General features: G+C 37.6%; 1 protein-coding gene and 1 pseudogene across 5 annotated transcripts; both read right to left on the bottom strand.

The window, feature by feature from the left end:
• Positions 1-1792: 1792 nt before the first annotated feature.
• On the bottom strand, positions 1793-22967 carry LOC148874186 (auxin response factor 17-like). Of its 5 annotated transcripts, none has more exons than XR_016105604.1 (4): positions 21669-22949; positions 11073-11849; positions 2550-2835; positions 2158-2466 (listed from the first exon to the last, which is right to left on the bottom strand). XR_016105604.1 is itself a non-coding variant. In XM_088966269.1 (3 exons), exons 1-2 carry the CDS (start codon positions 22737-22739, stop codon positions 11118-11120), a joined length of 1803 nt encoding a protein of 600 aa, XP_088822395.1. In that variant the 5' UTR covers positions 22740-22949; the 3' UTR covers positions 1793-1923; positions 11073-11117. The 5 variants fall into 5 exon arrangements, 2 of the variants coding, with proteins under 2 accessions (XP_088822395.1, XP_088822394.1); XR_016105606.1 differs by having other exon boundaries at positions 2550-2832; XR_016105605.1 differs by having other exon boundaries at positions 2550-2697.
• A 1068-nt stretch (positions 22968-24035) lies between these two features.
• LOC148874185 (transcription factor bHLH106 pseudogene) lies at positions 24036-24350 on the bottom strand (annotated as a pseudogene).
• Positions 24351-24573: the final 223 nt, after the last annotated feature.

Genomic DNA, 24573 nt, shown 5'->3' with positions numbered 1-24573 from the left:
GCAACCACATTCAGAAACCAGCTAAACGTATCGGGGTGTATTGGTGTTTTGGGTTTTTGTAATTCAGGGGGGTAGGCATTGCCAAAACCAGCCCCTTATAAAATTTTGAGGAAAAAAAAAAGAAAAATTATCTAAATTTAATCATGAGTTTTTAATATTTCTCTTAAACTCACCATAACTTTTCAAAATGTCTATAACTCACCATGTGACTAAATTGACATTAGACTAACGGGTATTTATATATTACTATATTAGCCTTCATAGAATAATATAAAACATATACAAAATAAATTAATCAGTGTTAATATATTACCATTTTAATATTTAGACATGAAAAAAAGGAAAAAAGTTCAAAAAATATATTTTCAAATATAAAATGCATAAAAACATAGAAATTAAAAAATATATATAAAAATTTATAAAAATTGCAAACAAAAAAAATTGTTTTCAAATTATAGAAATTAAAAAACAAAATCAGAAAACAAAAATTGTAGAAAAAACACCAAAAATTATAGAAAAACACAGAAATTGTAAATAAATAACAAAAATACAGGAAAATTTATAGATTGTAGAAAATAAAAAAATGTAAAAAAAATAGATTATAAAAACCATTGGAAATTATAACAAAACACTAAAAATGCAAAAAAAAAATAAGAAAATTGAAAACTGAAAAAGACCATTTGTCCTCTAACTCACCATTCAATGGTAATTTGGTCATGAAAATTTTTATTTATACTGACATGGACACCTCTTTTAAGAAGCATTAATGGTGCACTAAGGGAAGATGAGTTTTGGAAAATAAAAACTTACTGACATGGTGAATTTTAGACATTTTGAAAAGTTGTGAGTTTAAGAGAATTGTTGAGAACTCATGGTGAGTTTTAGACAATTTTCCAAAAAAATTGTGGTCTGTGGAGCACATAAGCGAAACTCCATTTGTGCGTGCCAGGTGGTTGGATACTTTGAACCTTGGGACAAGGTATGGGGAGATTGTGGTCTGTGGAGCCATGCAGAGACGAGAGATACAAAGTTAAAATGTTGAATGGTTGACACTCAGATTGTGGTTCTAGGTATCTATACCGGCCCTAGTGCATATACAATTGGGTATCTATCATCCATCTCTTGCGATTGACCTTTCTGGGCTAATTCGTCTAGGATGGATCCTATTTGTTTCATTTAGCTTTAAGAAATGAACTGGACAGGAACAGGGCCCAAATTGGTTTCAATCAACTACCTATTGATTGTATATTTGTATTGTTGTCGGTGAGCTCAAGTTTCAATTTCACATTTCGAAAACTGATCAGCAAGGCATTGCATTTGTACCTAAAAGCATAAATAAATCATCGCGAACACTGAAAGATGAAAATTTGAACTTTGGCTTTTGGCCAACGTCATGTCACATTTCAGATTACTGGTACGAATGAAGCACAGTGTGGTAGCATGAATAGAGGTTGCCGAGTTTGGTGGAGTCCAGCCAGATGAGAGCCATAAGCATAAGGTCGCATTTGACGAGAAGATGATTGTAAAAGGCTAAAGAGATGATGGACGCACCTGCAGAATGCAGCCTTTTTCCTTTTCGTGTGGAACTGAATCCCATCGTGAGAAGAAAAAACCCAAGTGCTTTTGCATTGTAGATCGGGCACACTCACTGTGTAGCACCTGCCGTCTGAAATCTCGACTTAAAAAAGCTTCTCCAGCTCCTAAGTCAATAACAAAATTGGAGTTGTAAAAGAATGTCATCCTACCAGATATATGTAGGTAAATATATTAGTATATACTGAAGTGAAAATACCTTGAACAGTGTATCATCATATCATGAAATCAAGATTCAAGAGTCTGGTAGAAGCTAATCAAGCTGTTCTCCACTTGTTTTCTCATTGCACACGCAGAGGCAATAAGCGCTGATTGGACCTATCTTGAATTCTTGCAAATGTACAATCATAATAAGCTAGAGTTTAAACTACAAAAGAAAATGCCAAATAACCCGCTTCGCAAATCAAAAACATAGAAAGCAATTTGAGTAATGGAAGAAAGATTGATCAACCGATCTTTAAACACAACCTGCTCTAATAAATACCAAACACGTCATGTTGCCAAAGGAAAATCCAACCACATAGAGTAGCATCACATGATAATAGTATTAATGCAAATGGAATGTAGGTCAGTCTCGTAGGCAATAATAGTTCAAACTTGTGAACATACAAAGTTGCTCAATAGAAGAAAGCATCCATCAACTCATACAGAATGACTCGCATACTCAAGCACGACAAATTAAAATGTCAAGTTTCTGTCAATAGTTAATTAATTGGTTTGGACATCAGAAAAACAAAAAGAAACTACGGTGGTTCATACAGCCACATTGTCAGACTAAAATGTTCTAGCTTCAAAACTAAACCAATCCAACACTGTCAAATTATTGCTGCAAGAGTCAGATAACGAGTCAGTTCCTCCCTTTCCTAGAAACACCTGCAAACAATAGGAGTGATCAGAGACATTATACAAACTGGTGATTAAAAAAGAAGACAAGTAAAAAAAATGAAATCTTATACCTATTGGAAAGATGAATGAGCTGTCCTTTCCCATGAACAAAAATGCTACAATTTCAATAATCAAAATATCTAAGGCTTCTTTTTTGATGGATGTGGGTTGTGCTTCCAAATAACACATCATTTTAAATAGATCCATTTCGTTTCAGCCCTGCCAGTAAGATCTTTATATTCCATATTTGCACGTAGAAATGGCTAGAGGTCAGATTTTCCAATATGATAATTGAAATCCAGTTACAATGCCTAGCAACATAGTACCAGCCTATGCCTATACGCTGACTCCCACCTGCTGATGTACCATATACCAACAGTTCAACATGGATATGATGGAAATCAGACGGTTGTTAAAGATAGGGGTGGCATTTATCAACCCAACCATTTAGTCCTGGGTCACCATGGGTTGGGTAACCCAATAAGAAAACATTTAAAGGTTTGGGTGGGCTGGGTCATGGTTTTCCAACGGATAACCCGTTAGGCATTAGCTTTTGATATTTTAACTTCTCCCTTTCTCTGCTTCGTGGTTCACGATTTTCTTCCTTCTCTTTACTTTTGAGTTCTTCACAGAAACGTAAATTAAATTTCAGATGTGGTTGTATGCGAACCAAATAAACATTATTTCAGATTTAGATTGAACTGAAAAAATGCAGACATATGAATTGTAATTAGTGGTTTCCGAGCTTTGGGTATTCGTTGTGTGGTTTGCAAAGAGTGCCAATGTAGTTGGCTAAAATGGAGAAGCCACCGTTAGGGTTCCTTTGAAATTCCAACAGGTTGTAAATCCCTTCTGTGACCAGAGTAAGAGTACTTCAGAATTTCATACTCAGAGAAGATCAGAGAACTTCAAATTTTGGAATCTCTATAGTGATTTTTCCAAAAAAACAAATCCGTCTTTTCTATTTAGGTAAGACCGAGGCAATGAGATAGTTGCAGTGGAATAGAAATTAAAAGCAGTAGAGCATCTGGTTTTTAATTAAAAGGATGGAGCGACACGGAAGATGAAATTTCATGGTCTAATATTTTTCTTCATTTTCTACATTTTTCAATAAATTTTGTTATATTATTGTGTAGCATTTGTTATTTTTCTGCATTTTTATGTTTTTTGTAATTTTTCTGCAATTTCTGTTATTTTTGTTCATTTTATGTTAGTTGTAAAGTTAAGAGATGTTGAAGGAGAAGAAGAAGGAGAAGAAGAAGAAGGAAAAGGAGAAACAAAGTGTCTGTTCACACCAAGAGACTTTTCTATAATTTTTGTTATATTGTTGAGCATTTTTTTTTTTGTAATTTCTAGTTTTTCTTTGTTCTTTGCAATTTTTGTTAGTTTTCTACATTTTCTTTTTTTTATAATTTTGTGCAATTTCTATTGTTTTCTGTATTTTTTATATTTTCAAATAATTTATATTGTTTTCCCAAATTTTCTATGTTTTTTATAATTTATGTATTTTTCTACAAGTTATATAGGTCACGTTTAATGAATAATAGATTTAATGGGTTGAGTAGGTTGGATTGGATCAAAGTGGATTTGGGTTGAACCCAATCCATTTAATTTAATGTTAATAAGTTAGATGGTTTGGGTTGAAGCTCAACCCAAACCTGCCCAATTGCCACCCCTAGTTAAAGGAAGCATGGCAGTTGTATGGTTTTCTCAGGATAAACCACAGACCCAGCAACGGAGGAGTAAACCTGATGCTTTTGTTTCTTCCATTTCAAATGGGAACAGAGTAAAGCATATGAGCAGGATTACATAATTACAGATACATCAACTAGTCCTAAGTGATGCCCATGTTTGTGTGGATAAATCAAGCTATGTACTAATTCCAGCCAAATTAGCTAAGTAAAAAAGCATAAAATTATTAGGCCAACACACACATGTCATAAAGATCAAAATCAAAGTAAGGTATGAGCAAGCAAAGATGAGAGCACACAGTCAAAGTGATTAGCTGTTTCTATTTAACTATCAGATCAAATTATTTGTAATATCATATTGTGGCACTGGTCATTATTCCTTTAGCAATACTATAATGGTATGTGAATAATTCCCTAGGCAGAAATCCCCACCCCACAAAGAAAAAAGAAAATAATAAATCATGCCTAAAAATCTTTGACATGGCAAATTAGTTTGGAGCTCAAAAGAAAGAAGGAATCCGGATCTCCTACCCACACCTACCCACAGGACACTACAACTATACATTGGGAACATCTCCCCATGAAAAAGAAGTCCCGAAATTCCTCTCCCCACCCCATATTCATGGAAAATATTTTGGCCAAATGACCTTGCCATGTTTACTAGATAGAATTTCTTCCATAGGTAAATCTTATATGTAAAATTTGTAACTATGAATGATAGTTGTCAAAATCACCAATACAAGGTGGGGAATATGGTTAATATGCACCATAGGATTGAGAATGTGAAAATCTAGTGTGTCCTCTATCTGATGAATGATTTGGATAAGCAAGAATCCCTCTACATGGCAGAAATAGGTGGGTTCATGTAGGGAAGCTTCCTACTTGTTGGTTGAGTCATTTATGGAGTTTCCTTAAACAAACATGGAACCTCATACATGACATTCATGAAAAGAAATAGCCAAAAGACCTTGCAACATGTAAAATAATCCTGCTTTTATATGTAAGTTATATATTAAATTCTTTTTGTGTGAACAAATATTAATAATTTAAAACTTTGAATGCACAATATTAATTGTGAAAATCAGCAATACAAGATAAAAGCACATGGCTTATGTGAACTTTGGGGTTGAATGTATGACCTATCCACTGGGTTACCTTATGATGGACAGTCTGGATCAGCCAATAGGAACCTTCTACATAGCAGAAATCAAGGAAAGGTCCCTACTTGACCTGAGTGGTAAACCTTTTCCTAGAGAGAGAAAGAGGGAAATCATGAAGGTTGGTCGATGGAATCTGTTTAAGTCGACTGTGTAGGGGTATTTTAGTCTTTATGCTTATGTTTAAGTTGCTGATGTGTAAAGTTATGTTAGTACTTGTGTCCCTCACTTCAGTAGGGGCAAAGGTGTCTTTTTGATTAATAGAAATATACAAATAGATCTGGCCGACCAGAGAGAGATTGATTTTCTCTCTTGTTCGAACCAGACTTTTCTCCCTCTTTATTCTCTTCTTTTCTTCTTCTTCTTCCTCTTCTCCTCTTTCTCTTATTTCTACTGTCACTATTCTAACAGGATTCAAAGGCAGATTGGATTCTAATATGGTATCAGAGCTAGGTTGAGCAAATCGAATCTGCCCAGAATTCTGATCTTCACGCACCCAGTCTAGGGTTTTCTCCTTTTCTCTTCGCCATCGGTTGGGGATAAGGGAAGGGGCTGAAAAGGAGTGGTCGCCCTCTTCCCTTGGAGGTTTCTATGCCTCCAGTCATGCAGTTTGTGGGTGGTTGCTGTGGTTTGTAGGAAGCCCTCCCCTAATAGATGAAGAGAAGAGGGTTGATTCAAGTGATGCAGTGGGTGTCGAGTATAGTCTGATTTTCTGGTGATTAGGTAAGTGGTTTTTATGCAGTTTTTTATTGTGAATCAAATGATGAGTATGTTCCGGATCGTATGGTGGAAATTCAGGTTGTAATGTGTTAGGGTTTATGCAAATTTCAGTGTGATTTGAAGGGGGAGTGAACTTCGAACAGTGTGGTGAGTTTTTAGGTAATCATGTGGTAGGGTTGTGGTGTAGGGAGTGCAGTATTCAGCAATAACAGGTGCTGCGAACAGTGTGGTTCAGTGTGCAATGTGGTTTAGTGTGCAGTGTGCGGAATTCAACAATAACAGAATTCAGCAATAGGAGACAATAGTGACAGTAAAACTAGTGTGATGGTTCCTACTGTCTACCTGAATGTTCAGATTACCTCTATTAAGTTGAATGGAGAAAAGTATGTACCTTGGGCAAAATCTGTATAAGTCTTTCTTAAAGCAAAGAAGAAAGTGAAACACATAGGGGAGGAAAAACCCTCTACTAACTCTCATGAGTATGATGACTGGGAACAAGAAGATGCACAGATTATTACATGGTTATGGAACAGCATGGAACCCAAGATTAGTATGAATATCATGTTTCTTGTTACTGCCAAGGAAGTGTGGGACCATGCTAAGAAGCTGTATTTGGGTCAAGACAATACAACTAGAGTATATCAGCTGTATCAGGAATACTTTAATTTGCAACAGGGTAATCAGAGTCTTGAGGAATACAATGCTAGCATGAGAAACATTCGTAATGAGTTGAATGTGTACCACCCCCTCACCTCTGATGTTAAAATTCAGCAACAGCAGAGAGAACAACTAGTTGTGACCCGATTTTTGGTGGGGCTGAAGTCTGAATATGAACCAGTACGGGCACAAATACTAGGAGGATCAGCTCTCCCTTCCTTAGAAGAGGTGTTTGCTCGACTTAGGAGGATTTCTATTGGATCTATCGAGAACTCTAGTGTTTCCGATAGATCAGCCTTTGCAGTATCAAGGGGCCGTGATATTAGAGGTGTAGCTCGAGGAGCTCAATCTGGTCGTAGTGGTAGCAGTGGATCGGTATATGGCCGTAGTGGTGGTGGTGGACCTATGTATAACCATGGTGGTGGTCGTACTGGAGGTCGAGATTCAGGGGGAGTCTGCGGCATACGACGTAGTTCAGGTCCGAGAAGATATACACACTAGTATGGATGGACATACCATTAATTATTGCTATGATTTGCATGGTCCACCTTCAACTTGGGCCAATCATGCCATGACCAATGATAGCAACTTCAGACAAGAGAGCCATTCAGCTGATCAGATGCCCCCTACATCCACAGATGTTCCCGGGAAGGAGATGATGAGCATTCCCCGTGATGAGTATGAAAGGTTTGTCCAGGCCACATCTCAACAAAACACAACCACTCTTGCACACTCAAGTATGGTTTGTCTGGCATCCACACCCAATCCCTGGATTATTGACTCTGGAGCATTCGATCACATGACTAGAACTCCAGGTGTGTTTTCTTCCCTCTCTTACTACCCAACATCACAATCTGTTACCCTTGCTAATGGTTCCACATCCTCCATTTATGGTGTTGGTAATGTTAGCCTGGACCCTTTACCTTTATTTTCAGTTTTGTATGTCCCCAAATTTCCTTTTAACCTTATGTTTGTTAGTAAGTTGACCAAGTCTCTTAATTGCTCTATCACTTTTTACCCTTCTTCGTGTGTTTTAGGATCTCAAGACAGGGATAAAGATTGGTGGAGGGCATGAAGCTAATGGATTGTATTACCTTGATGGTGGTAAGTCAACAATTCTCCAAACATCCCTTTCTCCTCTCTAGTGACATTATCAATTTGGTCATCCGTCACTAAAAGTTTTGAAGTCTCTTGTTCCTTTGTTGAGTCATCTTTCTGTTTTGGATTGTGAGTCATGTCAGTTGGGGAAACACCATTGTGTTCCCTTTAGTCCTAGGGTTGATAAACGTATGTCGAGTCCTTATAAAGTAATGTCATACAATGGGTATAAATACTTTGTTATTTTTGTTGATGATTATTCAAGGATAGTGTGGCTTTATTTAATGAAAGAAATTAGTGAATTGTTTATCATTTCCCAAAAATTTTATACTGAAATTCGCAACAAATTTGGTGTCCACATTAAAATTTTTCGTTCTAATAATGGTCATGAATATTTTTCTACATCATTTCAAGAATATTTGGAATAACATGGCATTATCCATCAGACTTCATGTACCTACACCCCACGACAAAATAAGGTGGCTGAGAGAAAAAATCGCCATCTTTTGGAAATTGCTCGATCCCTCATGCACCATATGAATGTACCCAAACCTTTTTGGAGTGATGTGCTTACTTCTTGCTTCCCCACGTCTATCGTTGATGGTCATTCTTCCTTCACCACTTTGTTTCTTACCTTGTCTTTGTTTCCCCTTTCTCCTCAGGTTTTTGTGTGTGTCTGTTTTGTTCATAATCTGTGACCGGGAAGGGACAAGTTAGATGCATGATCCATTAAGTGCATTTTCCTTGGCTATTCGCGGACCCAAAAAGGGTATAAGTGTTATAATCCTTGTTCTCAACATTCCTTTGTGTGTGTTGATGTTACTTTCTTTGAGTCCACTCCGTTTTTCTCGAGGTCAGGTGATGTTTCTTCCTCCTCACCACCTCCTCTTCCACTTCCAGTTGCGGATCCCGTTCCACTTGTTCCAGCTGTGACCAAGTATTTGCCTCTAATGCCACCACCTGTTGAACAACCACCTATTCGTCAAGTGTATACGCATTGCCAACATGTACCGACTCCTCCAGCTCCTTCGTCGTCAACAAATCCGGCAATTGTTCCCACACCAGCCCCAACCCTAGTGTTTGAAATTGATCTTCCCATTGCCTTGCGGAAAGGTAAACACAGTTGTACCCTTCATCCTATTTCTAATTATGTTTCTCTCGCTCACCTTTCTACTTCCTATCACCAATTTACCTCCTTGTTATCCTTTGTTGTTGTCCCTATGGATGTCTAGGAAGCTCTTGCCTCTCCAGGGTGGCACTGTGCAATGGAAGAACTCTCAACTCTAACTCATAATCATACATGGGACCTCACCACACTTCTTCCTAGTAAGCAGGTTGTCGGTTGTAAATGGGTATACACTGTTAAGTACTTACCTAATGGTAGTGTAGAGCGGCTGAAAGCTAGACTGGTTGCCAAAGGGTACTCCCAAACATATGGTATTGACTACATGGAGACCTTCTCCCCGATTGCTAAGATTGGTTCAGTTCGTGTTGTGATATCCCTAGCTACTATGTATGATTGGCCTCTCTTTCAGCTTGATATCAAGAATGCTTTCTTACATGGTGATCTACTTGAGGAGGTCTATTTGGAGCAACCATCGGGGTTTGTTGCTCAAGGGGAAGATGGTAAGGTGTGCCAACTAAAGAAGGCCATTTATGGATTTAAATAGTCTCCTCATACATGGTTTGGTAGGTTCAGTGAAGTGGTAAAGAAGTTTAGTATGAAACAATGCCAGGTTGACCACTCAGTCTTTAGTTATGACTCTCAAGCTGGAAAGATCCTATTGGTGGTATATCTAGGTGATATTGTTATTACCGAGAATGATAAAATGGGAATTGATACTTTGGTAAACTATAGTATTTCTTGGGGATAGAAGTAGCAAGGTCTAAGCATGGTATTAACTTGTGTCAAAGGAAATATGTTCTTGATTTGTTGGAAGAAACAGGATTGTTAGGTGTTAAACTAGCTAAAACACCTATGGAAGCAAATACTAAGCTGAGCAGTGATATGGTTGAAAAGTTTGAAGACCCTGGCAGGTATTGGCAGCTAGTAGGTAAACTAAACTACCTAACCATTACTCGGCCAAATATTTCATTTGAGGTTGGTGTGGTAAGTCAATTCATGCAGAAACCTCGGGTTCCACATTGGGATGCAATTCTAAGGATTGTGAGGTATTTAAAGGGGGTCTTGGTCGTGGCTTGATATGTAGAAGTGGAGGAAAACTTGAAATAGAGGGATATACTAATGTTGATTGGGCTGGTTCTATATCTGATAGGAGATCCACTACAGGCTATTATACTTTTCTTGGGGGTAATTTGGTGACATGGAAAAGCAAGAAACAGATAGTTGTTGCAAGAAGCAGTGCAGAGGCAGAATATAGAGCTACGACACATACTACTTGCGAATTAGTGTGGCTAAGGAACCTTCTACAGGATATGGGATACACTATTAACACTCCAATGAAGCTCTACTATGACAATCAAGCTGCAGTCCATATCTCTTCTAATCCAGTGTTTCATGAGATAACTAAGCATATAGAGGTTGACTATCACTTTGTGAGAGAGAAGGTGTTGAGTGGAGTGAAAGATACTGCATATGCTAACACAGGAAACCAATGGGCAGATTTGTTTACCGAAGGGTTAAGTCAGGGAAGAATGGACTACATATGTAACAAGCTGGGACTATATGAAATATACTCACCAGCTTGAGGGGGAGTGTTAATGTCGACTGTGTAGGGGTATTTTAGTCTTTATGCTTATGTTTAAGTTGATGATGTGTAAAGTTATGTTAGTACTTGTGTCCCTCACTTAAGTAGGGGCAAAGGTGCCCTTTTTTGATTAATAGAAATATACAAATAGATCTGGCCGACCACAGAGAGAATGATTTTCTCTCTTGTTCGAACCAGACTTTTTTTTATGAATGTATAAGATTAATTATGTTATTGTTCGAACCAAACTTCTCTCCCTCTTTATTCTCTTCTCTTCTTCTTCTTCTTCCTCTTCTCTCTCTTATTTCTACTGTCACTATTCTAACAGAATTCAAAGGCAGATTGGATTCTAATAGAATCTTACTCGCAAATAGAAAGCAATGCAATCACACATCTTAACAATCTTATATTTGGCACAAGGTATTTTCAAAACCACCCCACAAGAACCATAACTGCTCTTCAAAACTCATAAAAAAACTAAGAAAAAGTTATTTAATTATGCAATTTTCAAACAAATCTAAAGCTTTTTTACCATATATAAGCTAAACAGATTCAATGCGTACCTGTACAGCTTCCATCTGCATGGCACCAATGGAACTACCTTTCCATCACAAGGAACATGCCTCCACAGCTGATACTCTCTGGCATTGAACATCAAGCCCATTATACATCCCTTCATATGGATAAGATGACGAATGAAGTGGTTTGCTCACACCATCTGCCTCTTTGTACTCCTTAATAACTTCATCTTCCATGCATCCACCATCATCAAACCCACTCTTTGCAGTCTGTTTTGTATGGATAGTCTTACCAAACAGCTGGAACGAAGTAACACTAGCTTTTGCTGTCATGTTGCAGTTATGATGGCCAGAAGTTTCTGTGCCAAAGAAATGTACACTGCCTTGGCTATGTGGTGACGAGTTGTCTGAGTGTGATGAACTACCAATACTCAATTCAGTGGACACACAACTTGACTTCGGTGTAGTTTTGTTGCCATAAATATTATCAGAATACATGTTACCCATATTTTTAGATACAAAATTGGATAAACTGGATACACAGATTGGATCATGCCTGGCTCCCTGCATGCCAGCAGGAAAAGTGTTATAATTAAACAATGATGGAGTCAAGTTCAAGTGCCCCATCATTGAATTGGATAATCCTGTCATAGGAAAAAATAGGGGTCCCTCTCCAGTCAGCAAGTCAGGATTCTGAGGAACCTTGAATTTCTTTGTCGGGGGGAAAGGGGTTTGAAGAGGTGGTGTGGCTGCAGCCAATTCAACTTGCCAGGGACTTACTCTATTGACATTCTGCAAAACTTCAGGCTCATCCCAGTTAACCTGAAACAAATAATAACGGGGTTATACAATTATATAGGTCCTTTGCTGTACATCTTAGAAGATAATACAGTTCATAGCTTTCATTTCAACACCTATAGAATTTATGATAGACAAAGTAGATTCAAAATCTATTGGGGCTCTTCCAACTGAATAGAAAAAACGGGTCATTACCCAACATCGGTTCCAGCTATCTGGGGTCTTGGGAACAATGAACCTTACCTTTGGCTTTATTATATTTTTGCACAAAACGGTTGCTCTCAGACTCAAACCTGCATTCTCACACTTGTCAGCCCCAAATTTTACAATTACACCAACCAATAGCCCACACAGTTTTTTTTTTTTTTTATCAGCAACATGAAAATCAGAAATTCATTAAAGATTAAAAAGAACAGAGTACAACAAGTTGTGAGAAACTAGCAAACCCATTACAGGATTAGCCCCCAACTATATTACATTTGTGCCCAACATATATGTTGTATTTGAACCCCTTGCTTAGCTAAACTGTCTGCCAAACTGTTGGCAGATCTTCTAACCCATCTTTTTTTTTAGATCAATAACTGAAAGAGATTCATTAAATTAAAGAAAAAGGTACAGAGGTGCAAAGAAGGGAGAGATAAACTCTCATAGCTCTCCCATAAAAGAAGCAAGGTTACAACAAAGCCCAAAACAATTGATTCCTTCCCACCCCTTGTTTGCCCAATGCATCAGCAAAGGAATTAGACTTTCTTTACCCACTGAAAAGATACCTACATTCCTTGTAATAGCCACCTAATTCTCCTCTTCTCATAAATGTAGCTCCACCACCCAACATCCTCTTCCTTTTGCAGCCAGCTTCTAACCCATCTTATTTGAACATTCATATCTTTTGAAAGCCATTTGAAAAGCCTAAACTCATTTCTAAGCTGCCAAATCACTCCCTCACCTTTTTTCAGCCATCCCACTACTATCTTTGAATCACCTTCAATGATCAAACTACCAACTCCCAATTCTTTGCTTTCTCAACCCCAAAAACTGCTGCTAGGAGTTCTGCTCTTACTGAATCACCTTGCTCAATTGGTCTTGAAAACAAGGCACAGATAGCACAACTCTCATCCCTAATCATCCCCCCAATGCCTGAGGAACCCAGATTACCAATGGCCTACACAGTTAACAATAACAATTTGTGACAGTAACTCCTATGTTAGGAGTAGACTGACTAATTGGTGAGCCCTGACAGAGATCAGACCATTTCGAATATTTAATTCACTATCAAAAGTAGGAACAAGAACAATAACAGCATGCCAATGTCCTAAAACTTGGACCACTTTGAGGATATATATTTCCCTAGCAAAATTAGGAAGAGGATAAATCGCAACACTGTTAATTAATCAGTTACTTGAATCCAAATTTGGATTAATAATAGTATACACTGATTTTTTTGTCATTATCGAAAGAAAATATAGTTATTCATAAAAAAAATCTGGAATTTTTAGTTTAGATTTCTAACTAAAATAGGAAATTAAGCATAAATAACTTTCAAAATTAGCAATAGTGTTCATCTTTAACAATTTTTAACACAACTTGACAAGATAAACCTGATTTATCTAAACAAAGAAGAAACTAATAAAATAAATGAATATGATGAGCTCCACAGGATATCTGTCAGACGACTCAGACCCATTCATTGAATATTATATTATCTTCTCCAAACCCCTATTTGAGAATACAACAATGAGGGGACTGGAAAAACAACAGGCTGTAGTAGGCCAAGGATATTTTTGAAGAGAATTTGACTGAAGAACCCATACCCATGCACACCACTACTGCCCGATATGCCGGTAGGGGCGTATCAAGCATTTCGATACTTGTTTTTTTTACCTTTTTTCATTTTTTTTTTTTCAAAACTGGTTTAGGGGAGCCGGTCTAGGACCCCTCCATCCCCTGAACCGATCAGACCCTCGATACACCCATTGTATGGGCATATCGGAAGGGTCCCGGAATGATACGTATTAGCCGATACGGGCCGATACATAACGATACTTTGAACCTTGGATTCTAGAACTTGGCCAGGCTAATAATAGCTATGTGTTGACTGGAATACCATGTTTGACACAATGCATTCATAAAAATGTATGTAGGGATAAATGCACTCGCACACATATTTGATCATATATTTTGTTTTAAGCATAAGCTTTAGTGGACACAGAAAGTGAGGAATGCCTCGTACAGAAAAATCAGGCTTAAAACCATAAGATTATCATTCCAACCAATTTTATTAGTGAGATTTGAAAAGATATCCTAGCTTAGAGCATGTTAGCTATTCATGGAGTCCTCAAAACACCTTATAATATCAGGAACTATGTTTTTACAAAATATTGAATGGTAATAAATCAGACCATAGAAAGCTATTAAATTACATACTACAACAATAAAGTAATAACTTTCCCTTCTCATCTCTGAAGGCTCCTCCAAAACTGAAAGGCCCTGGGTTACTTTCACTGCTTCCATCAAAGTTCAATTTGATAAATCCAGAAGCTGGTTGTTAAGTCCTTAAGTTTGCTGGACTGGGAGCAGGATGTTAAGATACTCCCAGTCACAGCTTAAAAAATAATAATAAAGAAGAAAAAAGGGCTTTCTTATAAGCCCAATCAGTCTTTTTGGTGGGCTGAAACATTTTATTAAAGAAAGGGACTTGTAGTCTAGTTTAGTGAGCAACAGGCCCCAAGTTATTTGAGCTTATTTGTAATGCAATAAGCATTTAATGGGCCTGCAGTAGAGCCCATTTAATGGAACAGTAGGCCCTAAAAGAATAAACCCATTTTGATTAATTAATTGTGAGGTGTCCCACTTGTTTATGAGGGGATGCCACTTGTCCTATTCTAACAAGATGACCATTTTCCCTCCTTTAACCACTTGAAGTGGGGGGACACATGTCACCCTAGGGGAGAGAGTTATTTTCCCTCCTCTAACCACTTTAAGTGGGGGGACACATGTCACCCTAGGGAGAAGGATTTATTTTCCCTCCTTTAACCACTTGAAGTGGGGGGACACATGTCACCCTAAGAGAAAGAATTATTTTCCCTCCTCTAACCACTTTAAGTGGGGGGACACTTGTCACCTTAGGAAGGAAGAGTTTTCTTTTCCCTCTTAAACCCATTTTAAGTGGGGTGACACTTGGCACTCTAAGAAGAGAGGAGTGGGGAGTTACTTAACCACCTCCCTCCTCTATATAAACCCCTCTCCTACAAGGAGAAGGGGCTAATGCCTTTTTGTTGGCTATTACTAATTTATCTACAGGATTTCCAGCATTAAGAAACAAGTGGAAAGAGAAAAGAGAAGAAGATTGGTGTGGAGAGCATAAAAAAAAGGAAGAAGGTAGGGAATCTTGTTTTCTTTCTACACCTCTTCAATATGATACTCCTTGTGCTTCTCACATGAGATGGAAGCCCATATTCTATCAATTCCTCTCACTCCTTTCTTTCTTCCTTTTATTTTTCTTTTCTTCCTTGTTTCATATTGAAATACATGTAAGGAGACAACCATCTACAGCCTTGTTCATGAAACTTGGCTGATTATGGTTCCTTACAACCTCTTAACTTATGTGTGAGGGGAAAAACCATCTACAGCCTTGTTCATGAAACTTAGCTGATTATGGTTCCTCCCAGCATGATAATGCACACTACCACAATTTAAAGGCCATTTGTAGCCTTATTGATGAAACATGCTTTTTATGATGCCTATTTACTTGTTATGCATACAATGTTTGTTTCTTTATATGTTGGTTTTCTCTCATACAAAGAGGGAATATATACCAGAATTTTCAAAGGAAAATTCTGTAGAAAAATGATACTTAGTTTAGTCTTTATTCATTGGAACTTCTGAATCAGAACCAAAAGGTTTTCTCTGTCCCTAGCAGAGATGTAATTAAGGGAATTTCTACGTGATTTCCCGAATGGGGTTTACCCAAATAACAAAAAACCCAGTTATTAGTCTAATTGGGTGAATTATGTTATGTGAGAAATTATACCAAAAAAATTTCCACTAACACTAGTGGAGACCAAAGGGGACAAATCTTGGTTTTCATAGGGGCTGAATTAACCACTTCCAATTCCTTATCATCATATCTGTAGAGATTCCCCCCAACATTTCTAGAGATTCCACCCAATGCACCACTCTAATAGTAACTGCTTCAATAATGGCATCCCTATTCCTTTCCTTTTCAGTGAAAATCCTTGAACTCTTTTCTTCCCATCCAGTAAATGACAGCTCTTACACATCTCCAAAGAATTCTATCCCTCTTCTTGGCCAGCTAATAAAGGAAGAGGCAAACAAGCTTTGTATATCTGGCGATGGGTCTACCTGAAACCAAACAAAGAAAGGAACCAATCCCAAATAACTGAAAAAATTTAAAAATTAAGGTAGACTTAGGTGGCATTTGATAAATTTGAAATCTGAAAAATTAAAAAGATATTGTGTTTAAAATCTGAAAAACCACATAGATGCTTTTCTACTTTTTAGAGGCTCTGAATAGATAAGGTTGTTTGTGTTGGATCAATGCTTCAGCATCTAAAATTCCCCAATTTTACTATTTTACCCCTAGAACAAACTAATTGGTAATTTTGAGTTCAATTTGTACTATTTCATAAAAAATAATTTATTAAATTCAAAATAATATTAAAAAATATGAATAAATTATAAAAAATAAATAATAATTTATTAAAATAACAATAAAATTGAAAAATACGTATAAATTTATAAATTAAAAATAAATTTTTAATAGTTAAAATAATAATGAAAATAGTAATAAATTCCATGATGCAATGAAAAAAAATTAATAATTAGCAAATTAATATCTTAAAAACTATTGAAAATAATTAATAAACATTATAAAAATAAAAATAATTTATTAAAATAAGAATAAATTTGGAAAATATGTATAAATTTATAAATTAAAAATAAATTATTAAGAATAATAATAATAATAATAATAATAAAGTCCATGAAGCAATGAAAAAATATTTAATAATTAGCAAATTAATATCTTAAAAACTATTAAAATAGTTAATAATTAATAATTAATTTTACATAAGTTGCAGCAGTGCTCTATTTTACATCAATTGCATCAGCAAAGAATGGGGCGAAAATGACGACAGTGGTGGGGAGTGGAGAAGAGATAGAGAGATCAGGAGACAGAGAGGGAAATCGATACAAGGAGATAGTGAAAGGAGAACACAAATAAAAAGAGGACAAGGAACAACAATATGGCAAAGGTTTCTCCAAAGGATAGGTATTCCTTGACTCCAAAACAAAAGAGGCGACTGAGGAACACAAGCAACAAGTATCTGACACAGGGGGACTCATGCATAACTTCATTACAGCAGGGCTTCTTCTGCTAAGTCTTATACAGATATTAGCAAGAAACAAGTTGTTGTATAAGACACCAATGGAACTAAAAGTAATTTGTGTTGGATGATAAGGTTGTTGGTGGAAGCTCTCCAATGTTGTCACCGGAAAGGATTTGTTTCCATTCCATCGAAGGACCAATGGATTCGATCAAATAGCTCAAGTGGCTGAAGACAGGGATGTTAATCACCGCTGCTGAGAATTACAATGGCGATGGTGGGAAGACAGGAGAGAGAGAGAGAGAGAGAGAGAGAGAGAGAGGGAGGGAAGAATGGGATTTGAGAGATGGTTCTCTTTCCGGCGAGTTCTCCATTGTTGGTGACTTTAGGGTTTCTTCTTTTGAGGAAATGAGGGATGTTTTCCGGCGATACACCCGTAAGATATGAGCAAGGATGACGAGGACGGAACCGACAATGCGCTTCTTTGGTCCAAGCTATCGAGATCATTCTTTATGTGAGTTCTCCATCGTCGTCTCTCGTTCAATGACAACAAATCGAATGAGCTTCTATCAGGTTTAAATGGGTGTAATATGTCATTTTGAAAAAGTTGAGGATATTTTAGACTTTCGGTCAGGTATGAAACATGTCTGACCACGTTCAATGCTTGGCCTAGGTCTTACCAGTTTAGATATGAAAAGTTGTTTCAAATCGTATATTCAGATACATCCAAAATGTGTCTGGCGTCTGAAAAGCAAGTTTTTCAAACGTTAGATGTCTGAAAAGTGTTATCAAACACCACCTTAATCAGAGTGATCCTACAACCCAAAGACAAATTATTTTTCTTCCATGATGCTAGCCTCTTAGTGAACCTATACATTGGTAGATTCCAAAAAAAATTGTTATTTCTCAAATTATCCCCTAAAGGCAACCCCAAAGTAATTCCTTCTTCCTCGAATTACCCCAAAATATTTGCCCTCATTGCCACCTCTCTGTCATCGATGTTGACCCCCTCTACACAACTTTGTCAAAGTTAATTATCAAATTTGACATTTTCTCAAAAAAAAAAAAAATGAACCATCAGTTTCAAGTTTTTGATCTAACTAATATCATCACCCTCATAGAACATGATAGTATCATCAGTAAACTATACATGGGTGATTGATTAGTACCTTATTTCTGTCAACCCTCCAACCCCTCACCAAGTTTCTAGAATCTACCCTAGTTATTAGCCTACCCAAAACTTCAGCAATTAAAGTGAAAAGGAAAGGAAAAATGAGGTCCTCTTGTCTAATCCCTCTAATTGCAGGAAAGTGGTGTACCACTACCCATTCACCAAAATAGAGTAATGACAAGGACACCTTGATTCTAGGAAATGATGTAAAGAAGCACAAACCTATTTCTCCTCGAGATCACCTTAGCAATAATTTTATAAAGACTATTTTGTTTTGATAAATATAATTTTATAAAGACTATTAACCAAGTTGATATGTTTGAAGTTGTTTGGGTGATTTAAACCACACATTTTTGGAATAAAAGCAATAAAAGTGGAATTCAGACCCAGATTTATCACACCCCTCTCAAATCATTAAACACCTTTTGCATGTCTTGTTTTAAAATGTCCCAACAATCTTGATAAAATGTCATTATAAACCCATCTAGATCTGGTGCTTTAGATCTATCCATAGAGAAGATTACTTACTTTATTTCCTACAAATCAAAACGACTTTCAAGTCGAGCCTTAACATCCTCAAGTAACTCTGGCCAATCCAACCCTTCCAACCATAGTCTTCCATTTAGTAGTCTCCTATAAATAGATTTGAAGTGTTACATCATTAATCACGAGCTTAGAGATAAAGCTTTTCCTCCTTCCATTTTCCATGGCATGAAAGAATTTTGTATTTCTATCACCCTCCTTCACCCACTGATGTCTAGTTTTTTGCCTCTAGCTAACTTTTTCCTTAAGGTTGCGTTTGGTTGCAATGCAATTTTATTTGCACTAGTACAAATGCATGGGAGTGCAAATGTAAAAAATGCAAATTCTTGTTTAATTTTGTTTTGGATTTTACTTTATTCTGCTTCATGTCTTAATTTACTTCATTTGTACTGCAATCAAACAAAATAAGCTAAAATTTTAAACAAAAATAGGTCAGAATTTACACTCAAATCATTTGCACTGTCATGGTTTTCAATGCAAATAAAATTGCACTGCAACCAAACACAGCCTAAACAACAAATCCTCTAGCTACTTCCTCAATAACCACCTTTCCTCCTTATCCCTTTCCTCAAAAGTCCCTTTACTGTCCTTAGCAAACTCTTTAATTTGGCCAATCATTTCCTGTTTTCTCTCTTCAAGTCTCACAAATTGCTGAATATTCCACTCCTTGATTCTAGATTTTAATTCCAAATTCCTGATGTTAGGCAACCCCTAACATTCCACCTATAGTTTTTCTTTTACTATATTCTTCCCTTTTGTTTCTCTCAAACTGTTTAATTGCTTTTCTCACTACCTGTCAACCAGAGTGTCTATATCCACCCTCCTCTCTTCACAAATCTTCTCTATACCCTTATCAGCTTCTACCCCCCTATCGCCTTTTCTCCATCCCCAAAAAATCTCTTCCCCTTCTTTATTTCTTCCTTTTCCCTTCCTTTTGCCATCGTCCTTTTATTATAGACTTTGTGCTCGTCTTCCGAATTTTTCCTCTTCAAGCAAGCTCCCTTCCCATGTTAATCTCCATAGCCAAATTCCTCTTTGTCTCTCTCTCCAACCGAAACTCCCCCACCCATTGGAGAATGAGAAGTAAGAGAAAACGGGGAAGAAGAAGGGGAAAAGGAAGCTGGGCATACCTCACTATTTAGGTGAGTAATGATCCCTGAATCGTTCCTGCCTTCTGGCAAGCCAGAAATCTCTTGGATGCCGCTCACTTTGTCTCCTATCTATGAAGATTCCTAAAAAACTCCATCGCCCTTCCCATCCCCATTACAAATCTGTTGAGACATTTCCTCTACAGTCTTTTGAAAGGAAGGACCTCCAAATGGATTTGAATATTTGAAAAACCTTCGCGCGTTTGGAATCAAATCCTCTTCCTCCTCACAGTTTTTTGGATTGTTATTGCTTTTTATTCTGGACTGAACCCAATTGTGTCACCTTCTACTGCAGCTCTTTTTGATTGGTGACCTTCCTGCCATTCTCGAACTTAGTCACCACCTAGACCCATTCATTGTCAGTTTGGTTCCTAAGAGTCTTTAATCGCTTAGACCTAAAGGAGCCAAACACCTATATCTCTTCAATTTCCTAATGCGCATATCTACCACTACTAATCTATGTTGTGTTCTTAAATCTACCTCCACTCCAAAATCAAGTTCTCTCACTTTGTTCTCTTCATCACTTACATTAATTTTCTAGATCAGTTTCTCTTTGCCACAATCTTTCTTGCTTTCCGTTCTCTTCTTCTTCCGCCTCTTGAAACTCCGAGTAACTGAATCTTGTGACGAAACATTTGTATTCACCTCTTCCTCTAACCTCTGTAATCTTGCTTTCCAAAACTCTATTCATGATTATCCTTTGAATGACCCTCCCTTCGAGCAGTTGAAACTACTTTACCTCAGTCCTTGATCTTATTTCTCTCATGGGCCAGGCACTTATCTTTGACAATTACTCTGCTTAAAAGAAATACTCCAAAGAAAGTAAGACCACTTACATCATGAGGCATGTTAACAGCCATGATAATTGATAACTTGATAAGAGATCACATTTCAAACACTCTTATTCAAATTCCTAAAAATATATAGCCACGTAAAACCCCTTCAAGAAGAATGTGTCAGACCTAATCATATCTATGAAAACAGAAAGGTTAACCTCGTTGGAGGATCTATTAAAGAGTTAACAGAAGACACAACTGATTTTTCTATTTATTCAATATTGAGTTTTAAATAAGAAGACCCAAAGGTCCCAAACAAAATTGAAAAGCCAATCTACCTCTGGGTATCTATTGAGTTTAGAAATCTAAGCTTTTTAAATTTTTGCTCAGAATGGGATATATCTTTCCAGCTCAATATGTATGAATCTGTAAACTCTGTACACGGGTCTTATACTTAGGACCATGTCATGCTTGTAACTGGGCCAAGATGGCATTTTTTGGTTCATATATAATATAATGCTTCTACAGTACTCGTAAAAAAATAGAATACTGAAAAAACAGAAAAGAAAAGAGAAAATTAAAAAAAAAAAGGTTTAGGTCCATATAAACTTCATATAAGACCAGTTGACCACCCAGTGAAGTAACACTACTATTCCTTAGATAAAAAGAAATCACTGTATATGTCATAAAAGCATATAATGGTAAGGATTCGGATAATTAGTACCCTAAAATTCAATTGACAAATGCAGCATAGACGAGTTGCTATTTATGGAAAAGAGATAATTCTATAATATAATATTAGTAAGAAGGACAAGAATTGAACTTTAGAGCTCAAACAGAAATGCAAAACGCAAGTTCACCTGAAGCATGCGCCAGAAAGAGCCCTTCCACGGCCCATGATCTGGAGTTGCAATAGATGAAACAGTCCCCTGGAACCATGTCATTCTAGAAGAATCCTCTGTCTCCACGGCCATCTTAACCCTCATACCAATCATCCAAAATATATTCAAGGATTCCTCCACCACCTCTGCCTTCACTACAAAATCCGGTGAACCAGTTCTTGGATAGTAAATAACCTCAAAAGGCCTATTTGCACCCGCCAATTCAGCAGCCTCCACTACAGACTCAGCCGGAACTCTGCCCCTGCTACTCCTCGAGAATGCTTCTCCACATCCAAATTCCTCCTCCAATTTCATACTGGAATTAGCCGCAGCTCCAACATGATAATTCCACCGCATACAGTCCACACTACCGTTCGACCTCGCAGTGCGCCTGATCCCGACAGAAAGCTCTCCGCTTTGATTCTTCATGAAAACTACAGAATCTCCAGCAACAAGCTTCTTATGATTCACGAACTTACTCCACCCAGTTGTCAGCAAGTGCCGACGTGGCGTCCCACGGTAAATGTGCCGGAACTCCCAAACCACTCCATGCACATCTTTCACTGAAACCGTCTGCACCGGTGGCTCCGCCTTGTAGTCTAATGCCGGAAAGATCGAATCAGCGCAGAACCTTGGAACCGAAAACCCGCCACCATTATTGGCATCACTCGGCGTCAGGATCTTCGCAAATGATACGACCTTCTCTTCGGTATCATCAATGCCGCCATCCTGCGAAAATCCTACCGCAACTGACGGCTTACGGATAAATCCAGCGAGAGACCGGTCCAGCGGCTCAAGGCGGATCCTAACAAAAACCTCGTCAGTATCAGGATTCGCGAGGAACATGACTGATACGATTCGGCACAAAACCATGTCTTTTGCACAAACTAGAGAACTGAAATTGGGAGCAGAAGAAGCCTGCTCGGCGTGGCCTTGAGGGAAGTAGTAAACCTTAGTGCCGACAACGGGGATCTCCACGGAGCTTCCAGCACACGCCTTCCAGATGTGTGGATCGATGTTCCGAAGCTCGATCACTTTCTGCAACGCCATTGCTAGGGTTTCCGTCCAAGCTCAAAGATCTACCGACGAGAGCTCAATGAGATCGCTTCTTAGGGTTTCCCAATTCGGTTGGTTTCGATTTGATTCGATCCCAGTCTCAGTCTCTCTGTTGTCTCTCCATGTCTTCTGTTTCATACAAGAACTAGACTTGAAGAAGATGAAAAACAATCAATATTAAGAGAGAGAGTGGACAGTGCGGCCGTCTTGGGGTCGGGGAACAGGCACAGAAGCAAAAGTAGAGGGAATTTGCCCTCATATTTGTATCAAATTACGATTTCGTCCATTCACTTCACTGAGTCACTCAATGAGAGTGGAGCTCACTACCTCAATCAAAAAGACTCACCGTTGTTTACATCGAATCTGGATGATGAGGCTCGTTGGGAGTATGATATTACCGTAGCTTAAGAATTTTGAAATACTTTCTCTTCGTTATAGCAACAAAAGATTATATTAACGAAATTACCCTTATCGACCCGAAATTGTTGGGGTCCAGTAACTAGTTTGTTATTACTCGGATTCTTTCCTTCCCTTTTCAAAGGGAATTAATCAGTCAAATCACTCCTGTTTTATCTAAAGGAATTATGGCAGAGAAGGGCAAATTTTGGCCCTAATATCGATAAACGTAGTTCTTTTAATATAATTTTTAAAATAAATTAACTTTTTAAAAAATATATTAAATAAAGGCAAAAAATACTGTTCATCTCCAAACCATTTCCGCCCAAGTGAAACCAACCGCTGATAGATTGAACGGCGACTTGAGACTTGAGTTCATCCTACCAATCTCTATGAGAAAAGATTCCAATCTACGTCATCTGATCTAAATCAATATGTCATCTTGACCATTTGCCCGCCATCTTCTTCTGCTTTATTTCACTGGATTTCGATTTTAACGACTCAGAAGCTCAGACACAGACCATTCATTCAATTCAAGCTATATCAATTGAATCGTCATTCTGTCGTCCAAGATTAAAATTCTTGAAAGACTCTCAAACCCCATTACCACACAGCTCGTTAATGGAAGTTTAATGAATGTTCAGAACAGGACTTCTCCTGCAACTTACAGTAATTTACTTACAAGCTTTTAATTTCTTTCCCGTTAATTCTTTTTCTGTTTTTCCATACCTGCACCATGACCTCAACGTCAAGAGCATATCGGACCAAACCAAATCACCAGAGAACAAGTTAACACAGATGATACGATACACACAAGACCACCCACAAGCACCAACACACAAAGCAAAATAAAGAAAAAAAGAAACAAAACAGTCGGAAGAACGAGGAGGAAAGTCATGTTGTTCTCCGATCGATCATTCGACTCCTTTTAGAACGACCGCTGGAGTTGGATCGTTCCACCAAGGTTTTCAAGGCGTCCCGTAAGAAGCCGATGGATTCGTCGCTGTTGTCTCCCTCTTCGACGACGACTAGAACGTTTCGGACTCTACCTCCCAACGTCGCCATTTCTGCTCGGATGGTCTTCAGGCGGAGGGATTTCAGTGTCTCGATCAGATCGGGCAATAAACCAGATCTGTCTTCGCAGCACAAGGATGCTTTCAAAAACTGTGTTTTACGCCGGAATCTTATTTTATGTTTTGTCGTCGCCATTTCTGGGACGTGAAAAGCATTTCTGGTTATAATTTGACCGGAACCTTACATGATACAAAAGCAGAGGAGAAGACGAGCAACAGTGCCCTTTTTTTTGATATTTTTCGATGAAACTTATCTTATTTTAGTTATTATATAAAAATATTATTTTTTATTAATATTAAGGGCAAAAACAAGAATCCCTTATCTAAACACTCGGCATATCAGTACACCTGTCAGTGAG

This window comes from Nelumbo lutea, chromosome 1, assembly GCF_056320005.1.
Source record: "Nelumbo lutea isolate HS-2025 chromosome 1, American lotus-T2T, whole genome shotgun sequence".
In the NCBI taxonomy this organism is placed as follows: domain Eukaryota; kingdom Viridiplantae; phylum Streptophyta; class Magnoliopsida; order Proteales; family Nelumbonaceae; genus Nelumbo; species Nelumbo lutea.
This window is presented reverse-complemented; position numbering and strand designations above follow the sequence as displayed.